Below are 25,396 nucleotides of genomic sequence, written 5' to 3'. Positions count from 1 at the left end.
GAATTTGTAACGTTGCCTCAAAGTAATTAAACCTCCAGACCAACTCATGAGTGAAAGATTTTCTGCCTGGATGTTTTGAGCTGTTATTGCTCTGGATCTGTGGATTTATTCTACACCCTCAAATATTATCATTGGCATCTTTTAAAGCGATGACAGTTCCTCTCTTGCTTTTCTTTTTCTGAACTGAATTAGGTACGCACGGAGCTCCGATCAAGTCAGACGGCGTGAGAACATGCAGAGTGTGTGTGTGTCAGTGTGTGTGTTTGTACATCCACAGAAGATTAAAACACTTCGTACCCTGATCATATTCATCTGGACACTGCTGTTGAAAAACGCCCAGAGCTGAGGTCCCACCTCCTCCCAGGCCTTGGCCATGTGCTGCAGCCTCTCTAGCTCCTCGAAGGTTGTGTTGGCCTGGACACACACACACAAACAAACAACACACACGTTAGTATACTGTAAAGAATAAATAAAAGTTCACAAATATGAAGCAGGAGCCTACACCGGCAACAAAGGGGCGACGTATGACACTGGTGTTGTGTGCTGGGAATATTAACGTCCATAATGAGTAATGAAGGGCTTTGTATTTCATGAGAATTGGACAGATGACGCAGATGAGTTGCGCGAAGTCCAGCTGAGATTAGTTTTTTTGTGTGAAGCGCGATGAATACGACGTGACAAAACGCAGAAGATTCTGCTTTTTTTTTTTTTACTCCCATCGCCGCCACAGCCTCACAAGCAATTTATTGTTTAATCCTTCCCCTCCTCTTCTCTTCTCTTCTCTTCTCTGTCCTCACACCCCTTTGCTTCGGTAGTCAGCTCATTCCTGAGAGGGGTGAGAGGGAGGGAGGGAGGGAGGGAGGGAGGGTTGGGGGGAGTTTGGACGCACATAAACAGATTCTGAGGGTGTTGAAAGAAGCAGGGAAGAGAGACAGAGAGAGTGGAGAGGTGAGGGGTCGGGCTGGAGGTGGTCTCCCCTTACACTCTTTAATATCTTGCGGACGGCAGGGGAGTCGGGGGTGTACAGGATCTTTCCCATCAGCAGGGGCTTGACTGAATTCCACACGATTTTGGTGATGGGGTTGGACTCCAGGGTTTGCATGAGGGCGTTGCAGAAAGGAGCTGTGGGTGGGGAAAAAACAAAATGCAAATATATACTGTATATAGTTCATAACAAAGAATAAAGAGACCCCCAAAAAAAAAAGATAAATACATGAGCATCATATATAGAGAGTCAGAAGACACAGATATTTAATTACAGTGAAGAATCATCACCGCAGCTTTTTGTGTCTCGAACTGCAAACTAACTCCAGCTGGGTTTATGCAACATGCGGTGAAGCAAAGTGATTAAAAAACAAGTGAACTCAGCGATGTCACACACAGACGAGATATGATTAATTATTTTAACTCTGCTGTTGCTGGAGGTTTTTTTGGCACCGTATAATACAGCTGCAGGGGAAACTGGAAGGAGATGAACACAGCTGGAGGAACAGCTCCAGGATCGGCCCTGAAGTAATTATTCAAGTATTACCGCTGTAGGAAAACCATTTGTTAAATAAAAATAAAAATAACAGGAGTTTTGTTGGAAAATAAATTAATTAATAAATCACAGTTTGATTAATTTCTGCCTTGTCATCGTTTCTCATCCTTGACAGCTGGATGAAGATCATGTGGTGTGATGAAAAGCTCCAAAACAGCTACTAAATAGAGAAATGTTGACAAGGCAGATAAGTTTTTTAAAGTGCTCAAAAAAGTGTCACTGTTGTCTTGTATACTTTATGGTTTGCAGTGCACACATTTTATTGAATTAAAGCAGAAGTAAGTGATCCGGTCGTTTTGGCTAATGCTGCGTTCCAGGCAGGCTTTTGAAACCGTAAATTACAGCTTCAAGTCACAACTTACGACTTTGTAGAGTTCCAGGCAACCCACTCGTGTTTTTCTGACCTGTTTTACCTGTGAAAGTCACTATAACGGCCACTCGTAACTTCCGACCCGTGAAATCGTACCAGTATGTCTTTTTTTACAGTCTATGTACCAGATCGAACTGGTACGACTTCACAGGTCGGAAAAATACGAGTTGTCTTGAACGCACCATAACAGTCCTCGTCCCTACGTCACCACATTCAGGCGCATCCCTTGGCTGCACACACAGCCCTGCATGCCGTTCTCTCTCCTCATTGGATAAAAACTGTAGGATACGAGAAAAGTTTTCTCCTCGGCTCAGAGCAGAGCAGAGTGACTGACAGACCCGTGTTTCGGTCCAAACACTCTATGTAAGTGATAACTGTCGGAAGATATAACTATTTAAGACTTATATTAACACAAATATATCACTTACTTCTGCTTTAATCAATTTATTGTATTTTAAAAGCAAAAACAGTGTAAGATGAATTGTTTCTATCATGTGCACTACGTAAAGGTAAAGGTAAAGGTAAAGGTAAAGGTACTTTATTGGTCACATATACAGCTAGTACAGTGAAATTCTTTCTCTGCATTTAACCCATTTAACCAACTCCAGATTATGAGCCAGTTCCTTGGTCAGGGGCGCTGACTGGAGGATCAACCTAGCTGGCATGTTTTTAGTGGTGGGGGAAACCGGAGCACCCGGAGGAAACCCACGCAGACACGGGGAGAACATGCAAACTCCACACAGAAAGGACCTGGGCGGCCCGGGATTCGAACCCAGGACCTTCTTGCTGTGAGGCAACAGTGCTAACCACTGTGCCACCGTGCCGCCCTTGATCCGTATCTTGATGAGTCTGTGGTTTTATAATGAACTAGGTCAAAAGGACATTTCCGTCTCTGGACTCACTGGCAGTGTCATCGTAGACGTAGTTGTGGTTCTTGGAGCCGTTGACGCCCAGAAACACCTTGTAGTTGTTGTCCTCGTACCAGTTGAAGGACAGGACCCTGGAGCCGCCGCCCTCCGGGTATCCACAGAAGAGGCTCGACACGCTGGACATCAGCTGGGTGAAGGAGGGGGGGCCGCCGGCCCTGAACAGGGAGGACGCCGCGCTGAGGAGCTCCTGAGAGCTGTCCCGCTCCATCAGCTGGGGGAGGAGACACACAGAGGGGGAGACGGAGGGACAGAGACGCTCTCAGCTTCGTTTTCACTGGACTGGACTGAAACATGAACATCCAAGAAACCCTGAGGAGAATTATGAAGTATGTTTCATAGATGTATGTATGTTTTTAGCACTTTATGCAGCTGTTTTTGTACTGTTTTGTCTTGTTGTGTTGCAGCACTGCCCTTTGTCCAAGACAAATCTCTCCCACGGGAGACCAATAAAATGACTTTGACTTAGACATATTTCAGAGTAATCAGAGTAACTGTATAATATCTATATATTTTAATATGACTTGAGCAGTTACTTTGTTCTGCATAAAAAAATGAACGACACAGATATTATATTAATATATCAAATATAAAAATCCTCTTCAAGCTATTTTGTTTAAATTCACTTGATTAAAAAAAAACTATTCCTTTAATTATATCATTTTATAATCTATGAGCTTTAGCTCAGATATATTTGCACTATGTTGACTGTGTTGTTTTGTGTCTGTGTTCATTTACAACTCTTTTACTGTGTTGGTTTGTTGCACACTGGACATACTGATATGTTTTTACACATGTTGTTTTGCAACATTTCTGAGGAAATTTCATCATCAACCTGCCTCATTAGAAAACAATAAAGCGAGTCCAGACTCATCTGCTCATGAGTCATTACACGCGACGATGACCCTTAAACTAGTTCCTGCTGTTTACTGGATTTGCAGGATGAATGAGTTCAGTTACACAGAAAAACTCTCTCTGATCCTAAGATGGGGGGGAAATGATGCAGAAGCAACAGGTGACACCTCGCTCTCTGACCCACATGTGGTCGTCAGGTGCCGCCACCGCCTCAGACAGGATGAGTGAGCGCTGAGTGTTGCTGGGAAGTGATAATAACGAGCTCGGAGCACCGTGACCTCTCTGTCAGATAATTATATACCATAATCCAGGGGATATTTACGTTCTTCATACTGATTCATAATACCATGCGAATTTCAGAGCATAAACGGTGGCTGCTAGAAAACAATAGTTTGGAAGATAAGCAAACATGTTGGACGGACGCCTGTGGTCACGTGACCCAGGAGGACAGTCCTGTGGGGGGGACTAAATATCCTCCAATTGATGAAACCAAAATAACTTCATCTCCCCGGAGTGGATCCCTTCCTTTCTGAAGAAACAGGGAGGAGGTTGACCAAAAAATTGGGGTGGGGAGGGGGTTCATGTTTGGGATGGTTTGGTTAGCGGGGATCGTCACACGAGCTGCTCCAAAGATGTAATCAGGTGATACTGTAATAATGAAATCAACCTGGAGCAGCAGCGTAACTGAATCAGATCAGGATGAGATCACGGGGGATTGGGTTTTGGGTGGAGTTCACTTGGACCAGAATCGTTTCCTCATAATCCTCCATATTTATCCACCTGGCCCTGTGAGCCCCTCCACCTCCACCTCCACCCCCCGCCTCTGCATAACATCAGCCTGGGCTCAGGGACCACTGATGAACATGACTCATATCTTTTCTATGTCCCTATACTCAAAGCTAAAATGCTACGTGTGAACACACACACACACACACACACAGACCCCTGCATTTGTTTCGCACTCACTCCCTTTTCCTCCCTCCTCTCTTATTTATTATTTCACACAAACTGCTGCTAAAGAGGGAGGAAGGAGAGGTGGGTAATGGGAGCGTTTGGCTCGCCTTTCTGTCACCACGGTGATACGACGGTCCCACCTACAGGATGTGTCACCTCGCAGGAATGTCTCTCTCTCTCTCCCCCCCTACACACCCCCCCCCCCCCCCTCACCCACGGTGAGAGAGCGTGATGATGGGATACGCTGCCCCCAGGGACACGGAGTGAACGTGCAGAAACACCCATTCTGTTTGCTGTAGTCTTTGTGTGTGTGTTATTATATCTCAATACCCATTCCATTCTATTCTATTCTATAATATATTGATGTCTTTGTCAATTTTGCCTCCATTTCTATATTATTGTATTTTGTTATGACAAAGTATATTTCTATTTTTACTCTATTTTAATGCTCTATTTTGTTGAGGTCAGTGCTATTCTATTCTATTCTATTCTATTCCGTTCTGTTCTATTCTATTCTATTCTATTCTGTTCTGTTCTATTCTATTCTATTCTATTCTATTCTATTCTATTCTATTCTATTCTATTCCGTTCTGTTCTATTCTGTTCTATTATATTCTATTCAGTTATAGCATATTCTATCCTTCCTATCATATTTTGTAGACCAGTATTCTGTTTTTTTCTATTTTTGTATGTGTCTGTTAAATTCAGATATTTTTCCTTCCTTTCATTTTGTTTAAGTTTCTATTATATTCTATTTGATTACCTCAAAGTATCTGTTTTGAACACGTCTATCTCGAAGCTGTTTTTCTTCTGTTCTGTCTTCATGTTCTATTCTATTCTATTGTCTTATGCATGTTTTGTTATTTTATTTCTGTTCTGTTTTGTTCTGTGTTATTATATTCTATTTCTTATTTCCCTCTATACTCACTGTATATTTCTATTCTATTCTATTCTGACTCTTTATATCTGTTTTTCTCTTTTCTCTTGTTTCTCTATAATGTCATAATGTCTAACAATTCTAATATATACTGTACATATTTAATCATATTGCATCCTATTTGTATTTAATTTGTATATCAAATTTACCCCAGTGTCATCAGGCAGTTGAACTCACACATGGACTGACCTATTGCTGCACTGATTGCACTTTAGAGGACTGCGCAACATATTTACCTAACTGTTTACTTTACTGTTGTGTGTGTTTTCTTTGCCTTCACTGTCTCTTTTAACCACATGGGGCTTGCGATTTTAATTCTGTGTGTACCACTGATATAAATGACAATAAAGGCATTATATTTTCTTTAAATTTTCAGTTTCAATAATATAGATCTAAGTAATAAAGTGTTGAACACGTGCACATCTCTACATGTACAGACCAACTGAGACACAGTCTGTATGTCTATGCATACACATAATTACGTGAAGGCACACACATATTACATACACACACACACACACACACACACACACACCCATGTATCACATGTGAAATTGCACATGTAGCTTGTGAACACACACACACACATGCAGAGCCTACATTGTTGAGGCCATCACTCAGCCTCCTCTGTGAGCCATTCTCAACCAGGGGGCAGGAAGAGGTGAGTTTCCTGCAGGGCTAAAAATACTGCAGATCCTGCAGGACTGAGCAGGAGAAGAGGAGCAGGGGCAGGAGGAATTGATTGACTCTGGAGCACTTACAACTTGGATCTTCTCCGACGCCGCCTTAAGAACCCGACCCCAGAAGTGCAGGTCAATCCCTTGTGAGCTGCTGTCCATAACCTGAGGCATCTGGGGATATAAAGTCACAGGAGGCATCAGTCAGTCAAGTGACCAACATCCATTCACTGCTTTGTAACAACAATGTTTTCTTTTGTGTTAAAAGCATTAGGAGCTTCTTTTTTCTTTTTCTTTTTTTTTTAACGTCATGTCCCGTAGTGACCTTGGGCAGATAAACACACATGTTTCCATCCTTAAATGACTGGAAACTTGCAAGTAATGTTTGTTATTGAGAAGAGGAAACTTTTTTTTTTCCTGTCACACTTTCTCCACGCAGACTTTAGAGTAATTAAAAACAAACAGCCAACATCTGTTTTGCCTTTTTTGTCACACAATCTGCATCTAACATGTGTTCAACGAGGCTCTGAGGAGCTTTAGTGAACCTGTATCAAACATGAAGCCCATCACTTATTTTTTTATAAAGGCACAAACACGATTCCTACGAAACCTCCTTAACAGACTTTATCTTCTTGAGAAGCCATTAGCAGTAGGTGTTAGAAAACGACTGGTCAGGGTGCTGAGGGCTACGGAAACCCCGAACGCCAAGAAAAACACATGAGATATCCTTCCTCTCACATTCCTCGTGCCTGCATTTCAATGAAAGAAGGAAGGAGGGAGGAGGAGGTACAGTGCTATGGGGGGAAAGAGGGAGAAAGCGAGGGGATAGGAAGGGGAGGGTGTTGAGTGGTTGATGGGAGAGGAGAAGTGGAGTCCGGAGCGTAAACGAAGGGAGGAGAGTAGTTGTTACAAGGCAGAGGTCACTGTGGTAATGGGCTTTGAGCTTAATAGAGCTAATGGGTTAAATGCACAGATCGCTGCTAAGATGCTACTGCACTACTAAGATAAACAAAGGAGCACATGAGCTTCTTATGTGTGTCAGGAAACTGATTGTCTCCAATATTCACCATGAATGTGAATACGTATTTACAGTACACAGTCAACATAACAGGATGAATAATACTTCACCTGGCTATAGGTGAATGATTAAAGGTTATTTTGTATAATTTTGTGTCAACATCTGAATTTACAGAAATGTTTCCACACACACAGGATGTTAACTTCTGACTTAGTTTTGCTTTAAAGGCTCCAAGAGGTGGTTTTCTTTATCAATTCCCTAGTTTTGGGTGATTGGATCCTACACAAACATTCAACTTTATACTTTTAATCTTTTTACTTTGGCGGTTAAATCATTATTTTTTTTAAAACTAAAGGTTAAAGAGGCGTTTTCCTGTTTTGTTTTGTTTTGTTTTGTTTTGTTTTGTTTTGTTTTGTTTTGTTTTGTTTTGTTTTGTTTTGTTTTGTTTTGTTTTGGTTGTTTTATATTTGAAGCCTATTTGCATTCTTATAATATAAGAAAATATATGATATTTGATTACTTCTGTGGCAGTATGATGAGTCTTTTGCGAAAGGTGTTTTTATTAAAGAAAATGTAATTAATATGCAAGAAGAGAAGCAGAAGAAATTATATAAATATTAAAACTACATTATTCTTAATTAGATATTTTTATATTCTTAATAATAACATCTTATAATATTTGGTTAATAATACTTAATACATCATCAATAATATTTATGAAGGCTGCAGCATTTTAATATAACTCCTAAAAATTGTTAAGTCAATTTTCCATTCAGTGCTGTAAAACTATGTGTGTCATGTCCAAACATCTTCAATCCACTTGTTGACAGTCTTGGTCTATATCTATCTATCTATTGTTGCCACTGGAGACACTGTAACCCCGTCACGTTCCCTCTGTTTGACTCCTACGCTGCAGGTTTACTCGCTGTAACCAGGTAACCAGGTGGGTTGGCAGCGACGCAGAGACGCAGCGATGGCGGACGCACACGTCAGCATCACGTCTTATGGAATACCTCTCAGGCTGTTGGTGGTGGGGGGGTGGGGAGGGGGCGGGGCCGCGCTAAGCCCATTAGAAAAACAGGCCAAGAGGGATAATGCTATACCCGCTCCCTGAGCCCATCACCTGACTCACTCAGCCTGAACCTGAACACACATGTAGTAAAGAAAATGGAGGGTGTCAAAAGAAAAAGTTTAAATATAGTTCAGATTATTGATGAGATATATTATACATATATGATTTATTTATTTTTATCTTAAATTTCCTGTGATTTATCTTATTTATCACAAATGAATTCAAATAAGTAACAGATTAAATGTCTTTTTCTCGCATTAAGAGTGACTTGAGGAAACAGAGAAAGGCTCTCTAGTGAAGCAGACTACTGCCCTTGTTTCTTGTTTCTGGTAAATACATGAGTAAACAGTTTGGACTAGAGCCCATTGTTTATTCTAAGCCGCTATTAAAGCCACAGACTGAGTGAACAGGTTTGGCAACGTCACCTGCAAACTAAAGTCAGCCACTTGGCCTCACATGCAGCACTGGAATAACTACCAGCTCTATATACAGTAAAACCAACGCATCGTCCCACTATGTTCTCTACAAAACACAAATAACACAATATATTAACTTTGCTGATCCTGTGCAGGTCTATTGAGGTGAGTTGACTTCTAGATAAGCACACTGCTCAGGGTTCAGTGCCAACAGTATTAACAGTGGCTGCACAACGCAAAAAACTGTGTTTAGTGGATGATTTCATGTTGTTAACAAATGTCCACTCTGCCCTGCAGGTCACGCTGAGTTTGTCCGGCGACACTTTGGCCCCAAACGATGCTCAATCTGAAGATTTTTTATTTCAAATTTTCACAGAAATCTACTCATCATCTTTATATTCAAAGCCATAGATATTTTTGTTTGTTTTTAAATGTTGTGTGTCGATAGGGTGTTGATTGACCACTATCTAATTTATGTGTAGTGCACACACTTATGAGTATGAGCAGTGTTCGGTTGGTTTTGTATTTATTCTCTCCCATGTTTTATTTACTTATGTAGTATTTCTATTATTATTTTATTGTGTATTTAAGTTGCTTTCTTTCTTTAGTTATTTATATTCATTTATTTGTTTTGTTGTTATGTCTTGGCCGTGGTTTGATGGACATGGGTTCTGCATTATTATATGTGTGGTGCAGTGGTTATATGTATGTGTTATGTCTGGAAATAAATAAAGATAATGTTGGAAATAAAAAAAATTGGTGTGTTTTCAGATACATATTTATATACAATAAGAAATATAAAGTGAAATAACATCTCAGCAGCCAGATGATTAAATCCTGTGACATTAGGAACTCGACTGGAAGCTTCCACGGCCTTCATTGTGAAGACAGGAAGAGGAACATGATTTTTCCAGCAAGTGCAGCTGTCCAGAGGATTTCACTGGAAATAATGACTGGTAGTATGTCAACGAGAAATGAAAAAATCACTATAAACGCAGGGGATGAGGGTTGGGGAGCAGAGGATGTAAAGAACAAGAGGCTCTACGCAGCAGCAGGAAGCGCTGAGGATTACTGGATGTGACGTTTAAAAAAACAAAAAAACACACTGACCAGCCTGAACATCTTGAAGAAGTCGAGGTTGGCGTAGAGGACGTCCTCTATCTTCTGCAGCCTTGGCTGGCTGAGGGCGCACATGGCGTTGCGGACCCCGTGGAGTCCCATCCGACTGGGGAAGATGATGAAGCGCTCCAGCAAGGCCTGACTGCACGCGATGTCTTTCAGCTGCAGGTCTGGGATACCAAACGCGAACTATGGACGTTGGAAGAGAAATGGGAAAAAGGTGAAAAAAAAAGTTGTAGAAGATGTTGTTATGTTTGCAAAAAAAATATCAAACTGCAGTCGCACCTGCTCTAGTCTTAATTCTGCATTGATGAGCTGATAGACGATTGAGTCCGAGAGGGCAGCGTCACGCAACAGGAAAGCTGAGAGGACCTCATCGTCTTTCAGGATGTCCTCTACCTTCAGCCCACGGCCTACATGAAAAATCAGAGAAAGTTAAAGTAAAAGGTCAGAAGCAGTAAAAACAGAATTGACCCGACTGGCAGATTGGTGTAAGGATTTGTTAAAGGCAGTCAACGTTAAAGATAATCTCTGCTAAAGCAACATTTCTACATGTGCCTGAACGATCGTGTGCATCTGAATGAGCAGGTGAATAAATGAAAGCTCCATCAGAATAAGAGTGTGTAGAAAAATGCACCTTTATCCTGGATAATCTCAGTGCAGCTGTCACTGAAGCAACTGAACTGTGTCTTATCTTAGTTTTGCATCCAACTGTTAAAATGTGGCATGTAGCTTCTCTAATGAGGATTGAATCGCTGGATGTGAACAAATGACTTTACAGAAATGAGACTGAAGCGCAAGAGGCAGACAGAGAATTACTAAAAACAAAACAGAAAGCGACGTAAACAAGACAGAGGCTACAGACAGAAAGACCTTGTTAAGACAACAAGAGAATATAGATTAGAGAGAAGCGTTAAAATGAGAGTTTTCAAGTCATTAACAGAGTGGGAAGGAAAAAAAACAATCAATCCATGGTTGTATTTTTATTTTTTTGTACTTGTAGCCTTTGGATTAGTTTATATATGGCCATCTTTTATGTTGTTGCTCCTTTTTTAACTATTCCCCACAAATGAAAGGCTGAAACGTGCCATAAATACAATATGATAGTAATCGATTTATTACACAATTCCTGTCTGAATCATTTCTAAATGTTCTATTTACCTGACACCCGAGACGGGTTGGTGCGTAACGTGTCCATGAAGTTTGAGAAGGACGACATTTCATTCCAGAGTCGCCTGAACTGTTGAACCTCTGTGTCATTGAGCAGAAGCTCCTGGGCGTCAACGTAGAACCGCGCCAGTCTAGGGGGAAAAAAATCCATTAAAAAACACCGCATTAGTCTGTTTAATAACTATTCTACTGTAGATAATACAGAGTGGTGGTGTTAATGTTTTAAAGATTTAGGCTTTTCCTAGTATTTTATTTAAAGTATTGATCCATGATTGTGGTTTTAAGAACCAAGCATCATCTCCTCTCTCAACAGAAGAGAGGAGGCTCTGAGTCTCTCCTCTGATTGGCTGACTGTTTTCTGAGTGATCAAATAAAAATACAGCAGATTTGTGGTAAACACCCAGAAAAACCAAATCCTGTGTTGGATGGTGCGTCCAGGTGGGCGGGGCTTGGTGACTGCTTTGTTGTGACATCATACAGTTACAAGAAGTCCTGACAGCTCATTTTAAAACAGAATACAGGCTGTTTGTGTTTCTTTCTCTGCAGTCCGTTTCTTTGATATGATCACAGTATTAATATAGAGCCTAGACCTTGATCTTTAATCAAAAGACAAGGAAATCTCACATCATACAATATGGGACCTTTAACTTTCTAACTTTCTTTAACCTTAATTAAAAGACAGTAGACATTTCATAAGGTTTGATGCTGTGGCTTACACTGAGTTGTTATAGTTGGAGACGACGCCAGGAGACTCTCCTCTGGTGGGGTATCTGAAGCAGGGGTTGTTGGCGTTGCAGAAGATGCCCTGGATCCAGGGCAGGATCCCTGCAGAGGGCATGGCCTTGTTGGGGAAATGACCTGAAGGAAATGAAAGAACACATGGGAGGTCATGTGAAGTGGCTTTAAAAGAGTTGCAAAGAGTTAATGTGATATTCTTCCAATTATATGAATTTATTCCTACATTCATGTTGTCGGTAGAGTGGGTTGGCCTTCCTCAGCCACACCAGACCAATGAATAACAACACAGGCCAGAAGATCTCCACCAGGAAGCGGATCTGGACAGAAACAGACGAAGTCAGTGAAATACCAGAAACAGGAACAGTCCTACAGACGCTACACTTCTGAGTTTATCACGGAGGTTGTCTGCAGGTTTTGTCCAATTATTTCGTACCTTCTGTCTCTTGCGGAGAGTCCAGTTCTTCCACAGCAACAGGCGGATTTGGGAGCCTGTATTCATTGCTCCGCAGCTTAACCCCTGGAGGGGGTCATCAGACTGTGATAAACCTACAGGTACACAAACACCAGTAGTGATGACCTACAGTCGTTATGTACATACGTAGATGTTGGACAAGTTACATCACATGAAGAGATATGTGCCAATTACAGATGCGATTATTTTTTCATTTCACAGAGGAACATATTTTATTGCAAATGGTGCAGTGTTAAATCTTTTGTGTTATTTCGACTTTTGTGTGCTTCTGCTTTGTAAAATGCACAGTGTAATGGTGCTCAAACATTTATATCCTCCTGCTAAATCCTTTGTTGAAGCGTGAAAAAGAGAAGTCGGACAGTAAAGAGAATTTTACTCATCTACTCTATTCATAAACTTATTATTTTTAGAATAGGAAAGGCACACTGTTATTATTAGAGTGACCATTATTCACGGCCTTGAAATTGGTCTTGAATTTCTTCCTGGTCTTGGCTTTGACCTGACATTTACTGAAACTTTACTGTGTCTGGCTTTAGGAAGCAGGTGGACGGTATAATTGGAAAGCATACATCCCTCTGAAGTGCTGCTGAGCATAAACACTACCAGCTTTAAGATTAAATGTGTAGTCGTGCTGAAAGAGGGAATACCTCTAGAGGAAAATACAATCCGATAGAACATTTTAAATAACTTATATACACAGCCTAGAAATATGAGTTATACATGAAAGTGCAAAACTGATTATGAAATGTGGTTTGTACCTACTACTACACTATAATGCAGACTTATTCCAAAAGACAAAAATTCATCTTAGAGTTCATGAAAATAATAATGATGATTAAAAAAAAAAAAAAAAAAAACTCAAATGCCAATCACATCTGCAGGTTGTGTGCAGATGGCCTCGGAGAATGTCAGACATGAAGTGTAATTTGTTCAGTGACATGTCCAATAGATTACTGCAGAGCGCCAGACTGAGGATGCAGGGACATAAACACTTGTCTTGGAAAAAAAAAACAAAAGGACTGTGAGAGCGAAAACAGCAGAGTAAAGACTATTATTAAGGTGTCTGACTTCTCTGAATTCACCTTATTACTCAAACAGTCAGAAGGCGATTACACATGACAGCTCTGCCTTATGCAAGATTGATGGAAATGTGTAGAAATGTTGTGGCTCTGACGATTAGTCTGAAAAAATAAAGTACCAGAGAGCAAAAAATTCATATAAACAGACTTGTAATAAACAACGCAGCAGGATCTGACACAACATTACATTACAATCTGAAAGAGTAATTAGCCACCATGTACCCGTCAGCTCTGCCGCACGTCTGATATTGTCAACAACAGGGATTAAAAAGAGTAAAAAAATAAATAAAATAAATCAAGATTCTTACCTTTTACAGAATGATTTAAAAGTTGTTCGACATCTAGGAGAAAGATGTTCACAAACAGGCTGAAGTAATGGGAAACATTACACAAGCAAGGTAGAAGAGCTCCGTATGAATCCTTGCTGCCCACTATACCTCCTTCTCTCTCTCCCTCCCTCCCTCCCTCCCGCTCCTCTGCCTGCAGGTCAGCAGCACTCCTAATCTGATTGCTCTAATCTCCCAGCTCAACATGGGCAGGCAGAAAAAGACAAGTCATCCATTTTGAGGCAGAATTAGGGGGGATATCTAGCCTGAGAGGAGAGGAAGGATGGGTGGACTCCTGCTGGAGAGAAAAAAGAGAAAAGGCGTCCTGCTGTGTGGAGGGAGGGAGGGAGGGAGGGTGAGAGGGTTAGAGGGGGTACAGGTTTGCCAAAGTGTCCATGTGTGACATTTACCTGCAGAGTCACTGTGAGTCACTGTGCATGTTGAGTCCACACACTAAATGAATCACTTTTGACTCAGACTCACAGGCGACGGTGGGGCTGGCATTGCAGGTTTTTGTGTCTCGACGAACGACTTGAGGGCGGTCGCAGCTACGACGAGGTGGAGGTGCAGGTGACACGGGTCGTTAGGTCGGGAGAATGTGAGGCCTCGACAGCAGCAGCAGCAACCGTGCAACCACTCCACTCAAAACCTGCTGTGAACTATATGCACATGACAACACACGGCTAAACTCTGAGGTGAAATAAACCAAGGCTGGACCAACCAACAGTGCGACGATGAGCGCTGGCGGCTCAGGAAGCTGCCAACTTCTTTTAGTTGACATTAATAGCAGCAAAATACAGACGCTAATCTGACGGGGTTACATGGTAGAAACACACCAGAGGCTGCAAGGCAACAAAAAGCACAGAAAACACAAAGGAAGTGAACTGAGGTACGTCTATGAGGCCACAGAGGAAGAAAGAGAAGCTGTCAAATCAATTAATGGGCAAAAAAAATCAACAGGCAACCAATGGATTCATATTTCAAGTCGATTTTCAAGCAAAAACTCAAAATATTCTCAGTCTTCAGATTCTCAAAAGCTTTTTCTCAATTTTTTAACTCACAATCTTACTGGTCTATTTATGTCTTTTAAAAGAAACTATCAATAACTATGTGATACACATGTAAAGTTTACATGTAAAAATGTGAAAATCTGTCTTCACACCAACACACAGTTCAACGTGTGTATACATGAAATTCTAATTATAAGTGAATCAATAATAAAGAATGAATGTTTTCTTGGTGTTTCACTGCTATTGGTAGCAAATTACATTCAACCAAGAGTTTCTGAAGAAGTCTGAAACAGTAAAATTGAGTTTTGCCTTTTGTTTTATATCTCTACAAACTGGAGGATATTCATCCAGTTTGGGGCTCTTGATCAGACAGAACAATACATTTTAAGATGTGACCTTGGTCTTGTCAATTACATGGATAAATCGAGCAAATATTTGGCAAATAAATCAACACTGAAAATCATTGTAAGCTGCACCGAAACCGTTTCACTACATTTTTTTCTCTCAGTTTGTCCAATACACCAAAATAAAGCCAACAACCTGATTGGATATAAAAGTGAAAAAACACATATTAGGCTGAAATTTAACACACAACGAAATGCAAACAATGTCAACGGCTTCAAAAGAAACAAATCACATCTATAACCCATGATTTCCTGAAGCACTGAACAGAAAGATGTTAAAAGAAATAGTCGACTGGAGCAGAAGTAAAAGTTTAAACTATATATATTTTTTAATTCGCAGCAATTTGCAACTGTTGCATGTCATTTTTCTTCTGTATAGTCACAATATTGCGATGAGACAAAGTTACCGTGACGAACATGCGGTATGTAAGTATGAGTATAAAAAAACGTAAACAGATACATAAGGCTTACATACTGAGAAAAAATGTACCAATCACAGGTTACAATGGGAAATTCAATAAGGTAAAAAGTTGAATTCTTTATAATTAAGAACCTCATGTTAAAAATACTTCAATCAATTCCTTGTGGAAAAAAATATAAAATTGAGCAAAGTTTAACAATAAAGGCAACATTAGAATTTGAACCTGTATTAAGTGCATTGTGTGATTAACAATAAAATATAATTTTGGAACAAAATCAAATAAACAAACAAATTAAACACAGACAATGATAGGCTTATAATTCTTTACAGACAGATAAAACCCTTTTTTGTGGTTGGTAAATTAATTTTCTTTGACATAAAAACAGACTATTCACATATTTGTTCTTTAAATCAAGAACATGAGACTAAACATTCGTGTCGACGCCACTCTGCTTGTTTTGAATGTTTAGACCAACCACTGCTGACTTCAATGTGTAAAAGAGAATATATTAGTACATATAACACTTTCATGGTTTATTTTCACAGGCCTTTATATTCTCCCACTCGCAGCTCATTGATAAAAATGTTTCCCCCGGTATAAACTATGGCACAGATACATTAATATTTACAGATATAACATGTTTTCTTTTTTTTGTTGTTTTTTTTGGCATCAGACAAAATGAGCCTCTCTGTGTTCGAGCTCCTGCAGCCGCCGAGGTCGCAGTCTTTGGTAGACGGGTTTAGTCTCGCTGGGGCTGAGGTCGTCGGGGCTGCTCGGGGGCGGGGACTGTGGGGGCGAGAGGGTGGCGGAGGTCGAGCCCCCGGGGTCGATGGCGCTGTCGGCGGAGTCCTGCGTCTGGAGCCGAGTCTGTGGGGGGCTCGTAGGGGCGGGGGACGGGGCGACTACCTGTCCGTGGCTGACGAGCGGCGAGGAGGAGGAGGAGGAGGAGGAGGAGGAGGAGGAGGAGGAGGAGGAGGTGGTGGTGGTGGTGGTGACGGTGGTGACAGTAGTAGTCCAGTTTGGTATTGTCCTCGCTCTGCTGTTTATGGAAACGGGGGGCTTGTAGAAAGTCCCGGGAGGGGGCTGCAGAGTCCGCGGAGGCCTGAGGGTCAGAGGGAGGTTTGGCGAGCTGCTGCTGCTGCTGGATTCGCCGACTGAACCGTCCGTGTCGTTTTCCCTTTTGGACATCCAGGCGGGCCTCACCGACACCGCGTAGGGGCTGGAGGAGAACATGGTGCTCACCGTGGACGTGGTCGAGACCCCCGAGGCGGCGGCGGCGGCGGTGGCGGTGGCGGTTGTGGTCGCGGGCGCCGTTGCCTTTAGAGGCTGCACGCCAGAGCTGGCCGACGGCAGGTTGGCGACGATCATAGCAGTCCTGGGCGTGACGTCATAGTGCTTGTACTTCCTGTCCCACGTCCTCCTCTGCATCGTCTGCGTGTCGATGAACGGCGTGATGTAGTAGGTGCTGACTCTGGAGGAGCCGTACTGCCGCGCGCGCTCCGGCTCGGGCATCTCCTGGATGGTTTCGGACAGGACGTCCCGCTCCGAGGAGGAGGGGTCGGCGTTAGCAGCGGCGTTTCGATTATTCCTCTCGCTGATCTGAGCCGGCGTGGGCAGACGTTCCAGCGGCATGCTGATCGGTCGGGACGCGTTTCTGGTGCGCTGCGTGCGGAGCTGGACCTTCGGAGGAGCCGCGGCGCTGGTAGCGGGAGGGTTGGTGGTGCTGGGGCGGCCGAACACCAAGGTCGACCTCTGGACGTCTCCTTCGCTGGATGTCGGGATCCCGTTGACGCCGTCCACGACCGAGACCTCGGTTCTGTCGGCGCCCGGCTGGACCTCCCGCACCTCGTTCAGGATGTGTGAGGATGGGATGACTGAAGAGTATCGTTTGTACACCTTGGCGCTCTGGAGGGACACAAACAGTTTGTCTGAGCATCGTGTAGAAGTCACATGATAAGGAAACGCATTTTAACCCAACAGTAAATAAGGATTAAATCCAAGACAAGAGCTTTTTACGTCTCATTTTCAAAAATTTAAAGGGATAGTTCAACATTTTGGCAAACTGGCCCATTGCCATAATCCCTATAGTCATAGCAGTAGGTTCGTTACCTGTAATTGTCGATGCAAGCTTTTTTTTAGAATGGCGGAGCAGAGCGGTGAGCTGCTCAGAGCTACGCTATGGAGGCTAATGGGATTTCTTGGTTTCTCTCATCAAACTCATCAAATACACAATCCAACAACTCCAAAACGCTCTCGTGGACAAGTTGTGACCTGCACATTCACCACGCTATGAGGTAATAATGTAACGTTACGAGACAGAGTTTTCAAGGTAAATACAGAGACTGCTTGCCGAAAAATGTATAATATACAATAATAATATAATAATAATAATATATTATCTCATAGCGTGGTGAATGTGCAGGTCACAGCTTGTCCACCAGAGCGTTTTGGAGTTGTTGGATTGTGTATTTGATGAGTTTGATGAGGGAAACCAAGAAATCCCATTAGCCTCCGTAGCGTAGCTCTGAGCAGCTCACGGCTCTGCTCCGCCGTTCTAAAAATATCTTGCATCGACAATTAAAGGAAACAAACCTACTGCTAAGACTATAGGGATTATGGCAATGGGCCAATTTCATAAAATGTTGAACTATCCCTTTAACAGAATTACTGCCACACACAACCCTGTCTCACCTCTTTGATGTCCATCAGCGAGGCTGAGTGTCTGCTGAGCCGCTGCAGCTTCTCCTGAGGGGTGAGTCTGGGCGACCCGTGGCCGGTGGTGGCGAGGTCCGAGCCAGGCAGTGGCGAGACGTCGAAGACTTTGCGGTAGTGTCTCACCAGCAGCTCCACCATCAGCGCCTGGTAGGGGTAGTCCACCAGGGAGGACAGAGACACCTCAGCGTCTATCTGCCGCGGCTTCACCAGCGTCGGGCCGAAGATGATGCCCAGGTTACTCGCCGTCATCTTGTTCTCCTCCGCCTGCTCCGTCACCCTGTGTGAGCAGAGAGAGGAGAGAGAGAGGCGTCGTTAGCCTGATTGACACTAGTTGCGTTTCCATCCACCTTTTTTTATTCGCATTTTCAATCGCCAGAAATTTGAAAAAAGGCAGTAAATGCGCATAAAAGTTTTTACGTTTTGGGGGGGTGGATTTGTCAGCGTACCGATAAAAGGAAAATGCAACTTTTTGTCATGGAAACAGATTATGCGAATTGAGCCAGAGTTTGTGGGTGAAGTGCTGCTGGACTTCACCCAGCGACGTTCAAACAAATGGAGAACAACGCGGTGTCCCAGCTCTCGTCTCTGCACACCGCAACACAAACGCGCTGCGTAACCCGTAATGTTTTGTTTATGACGGTTAAGACTACACAAACAAACACGTCTTAACATCGTATATGTTATGTAACGTTATCCACCGCTCCATTTGTTGATTTTTCGCCGGCTTTGTTGTCAACAGATGCACATGGGCCAGAGGAGCGTAACCAAAACAGCGGAAAAGCGAGCGGACTTGCACAGTTCCCGACTGTCTTTCTGTGTAAATATCTCATGTTACAACATGAAAACCTGAGGCTTATATTCAAGTGCGGCCTATATACAGTATGTATTTTCTTTTTAAATTTAGCTGGTGCGGCTTATACAGGTGCGTCTATAGTCCGGAAAGTACGTAAATTATCCATGATGTTGAGTGTCAGCTGATTGTCAACTGTTGTCATGGATACATTCATGCTCTCTTATGACGTAATCTCACGGCGCACTCTTCCTCTCCCAATAATCGCAAAACAATAATGAATGGAAACGGTCATAAATTCGCATTTGCTTTTTGCGCATTTTTACAAAATCCGCTCTTAAATTCGATACATTTGGATGGAAACCCAGCTACTGACATGACACTCTGCAGATCAATACCGTCCCCTTTAACAGGCCAGAGGCGTACTGCCCTTTTTTTTTTTTTTTTTTTTTTTGTCCTGTCCATTTTGTTTTATCTGCTTTGTTGATGTTTACTTGCTATTCATTTTTGTCATTAGTCCTTTTTGTCAGGGATTACTTTTCTCATCTTCTGTAAAAAACATGGAAACATAATTGTGGACTGTTCATTTCTCTGTTATGTGATCAGTTTCCCAATAAACATTTGAAACATAACAGGCCAGAGGCGGCAAATGATGAAACCTGCCTGGAGAAGCTGCTAACACGTACGCATTCGAAAAAATAATCAGGAACATCAATAACCACATGATGACAGCGATTTGGTGGCGTGTTTACACATTAATATGATATAAGCACAGAGTCTGTAACTAAAAACTAAAAAAAACACACAAAAAAAGCTATAAATAGAGGATGGCTGTAATGTTCTCTGTACAAGTTCCTCTGTGCTATGGGGAAGTGTCCGTTCACCTTTTTCGTCTTTTGGGGAAGTTTGAGTATCTGCGTTCTTGTGCAGGATATAAAAAAAGACAGAAGTCCTAACAGGGGTCGGACTGTAGGTTTAACTGTCCAGAGTCGGTACCTGTTCAGGTGAGCTATTAGGAAGCGCAGCGTCCTGTAGTTGGCCGACGGCAGCTGGCGGAACAGATCGCGGATCTTGAAAATGACTCTGTTGAGCTGTGGGCTCGGACCGGCTTTCTCCTCCGTCTGGGTGGTCTGATGCTTGTCGGCGTCTTCCACTATCACTCTCTGACACTCTTTGGACAGGCCTATGACGTCGTTGTAGTATCGATACAGGATCAATGGCTCCGGTAACTGTTAAGAGAAACAGTGGTGTGGTTTATTTTAAGAAGATTGATTTCATTTTTTTATTTTCTTTTTTATTGTGCAATACCAGTGGCAAACATTCGGCAAACATAAAGACATGACACAGCACAAGACAGGAAAGACATGACACCACAACACAGCAGTCAAAAAAGTAAATGGATTGACGTAAATTGTGATAAGGAGCAAAACAAGAAAACAAGAGAAAAAATAAGTAAATAAGAAATAAACATCAGCAGCCAATCGGTCAATCAATCAAGGAAGAGAGTGATTGATTTCAGACGGAATGAGATGTTTCTTTAAAAGAAGCATAAATACAAATCAAATCAAAAAAGATGGTTGACAAGGTCCCCAGTTTAAGACAAAATGAAGTAATGAGTTAAAAAAAAATCTTAAATTTCCAAATGTACAATGACAAATTAAACTAAAACATCAACCATTTACATAATTACATAAATACTGATATAAAGAACTTTCTAACTTTCTATAACCTTCTCCCTGTGGAGTCAGTCTTGAGGCTCACCTGTCTCAGGTAGAGTTTGAGGACGTTGCTGATGTCGTGAGGTGAGAGGTCCGACAGTTCGACCAGGTCCTTCCCATTCTCAAACGCCTGACAGAGCTTCTCAACACGGGATTTGGCTCCATTGACACGATAGATTCCCTGTGGAGAAAGAACAGGTACGTTGACAATTTTCTTACAATGAGGCAAAATAACAGAAAGGATTCTTCTACTATGATTTTGATATACAACATAATCTATATGACAGCCTGTGAGGTAAGGTATCAGGTGACAAATAAAAAACAACTCCACTAAAAACTTTACCTTGATGTTGAGGGCTCGACTCTCGATCTCAGACGTGCACTTCTTGATGATAAAGGGAACGCCATCGGGGCTGTTTTTTGCTGCCTGGGTGAAGTCGATACCAAACAGGTGTAGTCTGCCCTGCAGCTTTTTATGGCCACACTGAATCGCAAGAGTCTCTAGACACTTTTTATGGCAGGCCAGGGAGCACTGGTGGAGGAAAAACAAGACACAGACACCGATACGTATCAGACATCAGAGGCTGAGGTAAGTTTCATCATCTGTTCATATTTAGTATAAACAAACATGCGTCACATAAAGTTTGTGTACTCTACCTCCTCACACTCAGCTCCATGGAAAACCACCAGACTGTCACACTCCCTGCACTTTGAAGGCGCTCGCAGTTTCCTCAGCTTGTGTGTTTGAGCAGCTTTAGACATCTGAGCGTTTCGGAAAGGACCCGGAGAACTGGCCGTCTCCGTCACCATCTCGGCCAGACCTGAAAAAAATGAAAATCACATCAGCTGATGAGGGAACTAACTAGTTCACAGAAACAAAGCCTGAACCTCAACTCTGGAAATTAGAGAAGTGACGAGGTTTCATTAATTATGACACAAAGAAGTGTGGGGCAGATTTGCTTCTCCAGCTTCAAATTGTTCACACGTTGATCAGATAAGAAATTAATGAAATTAAGATGTGATAATAAAGATTACATTTCAATTTATTTATTTATTTTTTTAGGACAATGTACAGCATTCAGCACTCCCTTCAAAGGGGTGTGGCTGTACCCAATTGCAGCCTGTTAAAACCCCTTGATTATCTCGATTATAATTAACTAAATGACCATATTCTTTTCTAAAAATGAAGAATAGATGTTATTTTTATATGTAACACACACAATTACATAATTATTTCTCAAACAAATTTGAAATAAAATAGATCAAACATAGTCAGCTGCTTCGATTCACGATGAGACCATAACCACATGCACTGACTGGAAGTCTTAACCATCGATACAGGAAGTGTAAGTAGAGGCTACATGTCAAAAACTAACTCGACCTCTTTCTGCAGAGCTCTGTCGAGTGAAAAAGAAAAAAGAAAAAAAACATTTGACGCAAGTGAAATTCACCACAGCCTCGAGCAGGTAAGTTAGTGCTGTATAGTTGTGTTGCTGCAGGCAGCAGCCGCAGATTCATGATACACAATATCATGCATCTTCCTGTGCACACACACACACACACACACACACTAACCATTGTCTGAGGGTGATGGTGGCTCCCGCTCGTCCAAGTCATCAGCAGAGGACATTGTTCCAGTAGAGGGAGTCCTGGGCAGACGTCTCTTGAAGTCGCCTTCACAAACAAAAGCAAAGACATTTTCACATAAACACCAACATGACTGCACAGAGCACTCATGTCCAGTTTCAGCAGAGACGACATCACAGTGCTTGAACAAGAGCGCAGCAGCTGTGATGATGCTCTACATGTGTGTACATCATATTTTGTGTGTGGCGGCGGCGAGGCAGTTTCGGTCACAGAGGGAAGAGCAGTGCGAGATGAGTAGTTTGTGGGTCTCATGTAAAAATGAGGAAGTTACAAAAAAAACACAACATCCTGAGCGACTTGATCCTCCTCCTCCTCTGTTGTGATTTGGATATCAAAACCAAAAGTCATACGATTCGGGTGCTTTCCAGTGGAATTTCTTGCTCTCATCTGCAAGTCTGGAGTCTCTTTGCTGTTTCAGTATATTTTCCAATTGAAAACCAATTCTAAGAGAAGGTTGTTGTTAAATCCTGCTACCTGGACTGGCGGTGGGGGAGTCCATGGACCTGGACTCGCTGCTGCCTCCTGCGCTCTCCGAGTCACTGCACATCCCGCCCTGGCTTCCCTGACTGCTGGAGGCCCAGGCTCTCAGCGGCGCCTGGCTTCTCAGCGCTGCAAGAACAAAAACATCCCAAACACCGGTCACATTCGAGCAGAGGAACAAGAACAACGAGAGGAGTGTAGCTACATGACAGCTACCAGCTTAGAGATATTCTTAGCAACTGTTTTGGTTATTTTCAGGGGCTGAGAGGACACTCAGACACTCCAGACTTATGATGAGTAATCAACACACAACTGGAACTGTTTTGACTTCAGTACGGACTGAGATCATTTCCATGACTCAGATTTAAAGGTGAAGTCCCCCAGAGACTCATACGAAGAGACACCTGAATAGTACACGTCCATGTCGGAGAAAGAAGAACTTCCTTTGCTTAAACGCTTAAGAGTTTGTGTTTTTACTCGCATTATAAAAGAGGCAGCTTCTCTGACGTCTGCTGATATCCAGAGCAGTTGCAAACACAAAGGCTCTCCTTGTTTGGCTTGTGATCAACACCACATGACCACCTTCACTGAAACTCATGTATATGACTGAGAGAGCGCACCTTGTATGTCTGTGCTGCTGTTGGACCTCCGCTCGCTGATCCTGGCCGGCCGGTGTAAAGGATTGTCCACTTCGTCCCCGCTCAGCACGTCGCAGGAGGTGATGGATGCCTGCGACAGGTTGCCGTGGGACGAGTGAGTGCTGCCGACCGACCTTTTGAACACGAACCTGGGGGAAATAAAGTTGAGGTTACCGTGTGATGAATTCCTCCAGATTTCAACTGTCTCAACCGTCCCAAAACCCGGAGGTTTTATTACATTACAGCGTACAGTGTCTGCAGTGGGTTGACTGACTCCAGTGGCTCAGCCTTCACTTCACTTCACTAAGCAACGGAGACTTTGGGCTTTTATTTTTCTAGCATATAATCTGTTTCGCCAACGCCTTTTACCAGTAGCATGGGCAATTTACATACTTACAGATGGAGCTCAGTATTTTTAAGTCTTAAGAACCAGATTTACATCCGACACCCCAATAATCTTACTGTAGTTGCACCGTGCCATCAGGTTTATGGAGAGTCTAAAGGTCCACGCTATAATAAACTCACTAATCAGTCTACGGTTGAAATGGCAAAATGTGACCTCTCTCTGTTTCTGTCCACTTGGCAGCAAAGCACTTTTTAAATTAAGTTTTGAAAAGTGATAAATAAATAAAGTTTATTATTGTAATTATTACTACGATTAAACAACAACAACAGCAACAACAACTACTACTACTAAAGTGTTGAAGTGCTAGCAGAGCTACATATATCATTCATCTTAGCATAAAAAGAAACTGAGGTTATAGAGCACTGTTTATTTTCTGTGTGTGTCTGTGTGTGTCTGTGTGTGTGTAGAAGCTGAATCTGATAGTGCTTTGACAATCTGAGTCTTAGGGACAACTCTAAACCAGAGCCAAACTCTCACGCTCACAATCTCCCCTGCTGCATTCAGCCTGCGCCACAGATATTTCCTGAGGAAGGGCAACAAATTCAACACGCACTCTGTCTCTCCTTGGTTCCCTCTCTCACTCGCTTCCTCCCACTCTGACTCACTGTTACCTTTGCTGAAAGGAGAACTAAAGGAACTGAAGGAACTTGTAAATGGGCGGGAGCGACTTCAAGATATTTAGTAACAACTGTTCTCTAAAGTTTAACCCAAAATGATCTGAAACTTCTCACAAAAGCTGAACAAATACAAACAGATGACTTCAAACAATACACACTGTCTCATGTTGTGTATCATGGCTGCGTCTGTAACGATCTTCCCTGTGACTAAAGTGTTTAAACTGCTGTAAACAGTCACACCAGGGTGTAGCAAGCAGGTTGCATAACACTTGCACAAAGCTGAGAAGCTTAAGCCTAACTTTGGAATATAATAATGTCATGCTTTGCATAGCAGCTTCAAAGCCACAGTCTTCGGTACCTGGTGTTGTCGGAGGAGATGGAGTCAGAGTGCAGACGCTCCTTTGGCAGATTCTTGGGCAGATTACGGACAAACTCGGCGTAGCATTCGCCCGGTTCGTACAACTTGGCGGTGTCACTCTGGGCCTGGTAGTGGGCAGGGAGCGAGACGGTCTGCGTCTGCTGCATCTGAAACCAGTTCACTGTCACCTATAGGGTTAGGAGAGGGTTAACACTGAAGGTTGAGACGAGAGTGACTGAATGATGTATGATTTTATGATGTATGATGTAGATTTTAAAATTAAAACAATATTTATACCGTATATACATATAAGAATAAAAACTACAGGCAGATAACACTCTTGCATGTAATACACGTTACATTCTCCCCGTTCAGTTTATAAACAGAACAACATATGATGTAATTATTTGTCCTATTGCTTAATTAATGAAATATATATCACATCATATATATATATATACATATATATATATATATATATGTGTGTGTGTGTGTGTGTGTGTGTGTGTGTGTGTGTGTGTG

The 25,396-nt window shown here is 42.4% G+C and overlaps 2 protein-coding genes across 4 annotated transcripts in view; both read right to left on the bottom strand.

The window, feature by feature from the left end:
• The window catches only part of LOC311001008 (retinal-specific phospholipid-transporting ATPase ABCA4-like), a gene marked incomplete at both ends in the record, with an annotated part of 40,146 nt that extends 27,855 nt beyond the window's left edge, over positions 1–12,291 (bottom strand). Inside the window, 10 exons of the mRNA XM_083991953.1 lie at positions 298–414; positions 983–1,122; positions 2,813–3,050; positions 6,344–6,433; positions 9,876–10,073; positions 10,170–10,297; positions 11,046–11,185; positions 11,771–11,912; positions 12,016–12,109; positions 12,226–12,291. Coding sequence (XP_083848079.1) covers positions 298–414; positions 983–1,122; positions 2,813–3,050; positions 6,344–6,433; positions 9,876–10,073; positions 10,170–10,297; positions 11,046–11,185; positions 11,771–11,912; positions 12,016–12,109; positions 12,226–12,291 — 1,353 coding nt within the window. The remainder of the gene's footprint in view (positions 1–297; positions 415–982; positions 1,123–2,812; positions 3,051–6,343; positions 6,434–9,875; positions 10,074–10,169; positions 10,298–11,045; positions 11,186–11,770; positions 11,913–12,015; positions 12,110–12,225) is intronic.
• A 3,096-nt stretch (positions 12,292–15,387) lies between these two features.
• LOC311001011 (rho GTPase-activating protein 29-like) overlaps positions 15,388–25,396 on the bottom strand; it is a 31,782-nt gene continuing 21,773 nt past the window's right edge. For all 3 annotated transcript variants that reach the window (XM_083991956.1, XM_083991957.1, XM_083991958.1), the window contains 10 exons: positions 24,875–25,062; positions 23,476–23,642; positions 22,850–22,984; positions 22,304–22,402; positions 21,386–21,549; positions 21,072–21,260; positions 20,772–20,909; positions 20,007–20,239; positions 18,197–18,497; positions 15,388–17,410 (listed from right to left, as the gene is read on the bottom strand). In XM_083991956.1, the coding sequence (XP_083848082.1) occupies positions 16,175–17,410; positions 18,197–18,497; positions 20,007–20,239; positions 20,772–20,909; positions 21,072–21,260; positions 21,386–21,549; positions 22,304–22,402; positions 22,850–22,984; positions 23,476–23,642; positions 24,875–25,062 (2,850 nt within the window). In that variant the 3' untranslated portion in view covers positions 15,388–16,174. The remainder of the gene's footprint in view (positions 17,411–18,196; positions 18,498–20,006; positions 20,240–20,771; positions 20,910–21,071; positions 21,261–21,385; positions 21,550–22,303; positions 22,403–22,849; positions 22,985–23,475; positions 23,643–24,874; positions 25,063–25,396) is intronic.

The sequence above is a fragment of the Trachurus trachurus genome, assembly GCF_905171665.1.
Source record: "Trachurus trachurus genome assembly, chromosome: 17".
Classification (NCBI taxonomy): Eukaryota; Metazoa; Chordata; class Actinopteri; order Carangiformes; family Carangidae; genus Trachurus; species Trachurus trachurus.
Note: the sequence above shows the minus strand (reverse complement) of the source record. Positions and strands in the feature narration are given on the sequence as shown.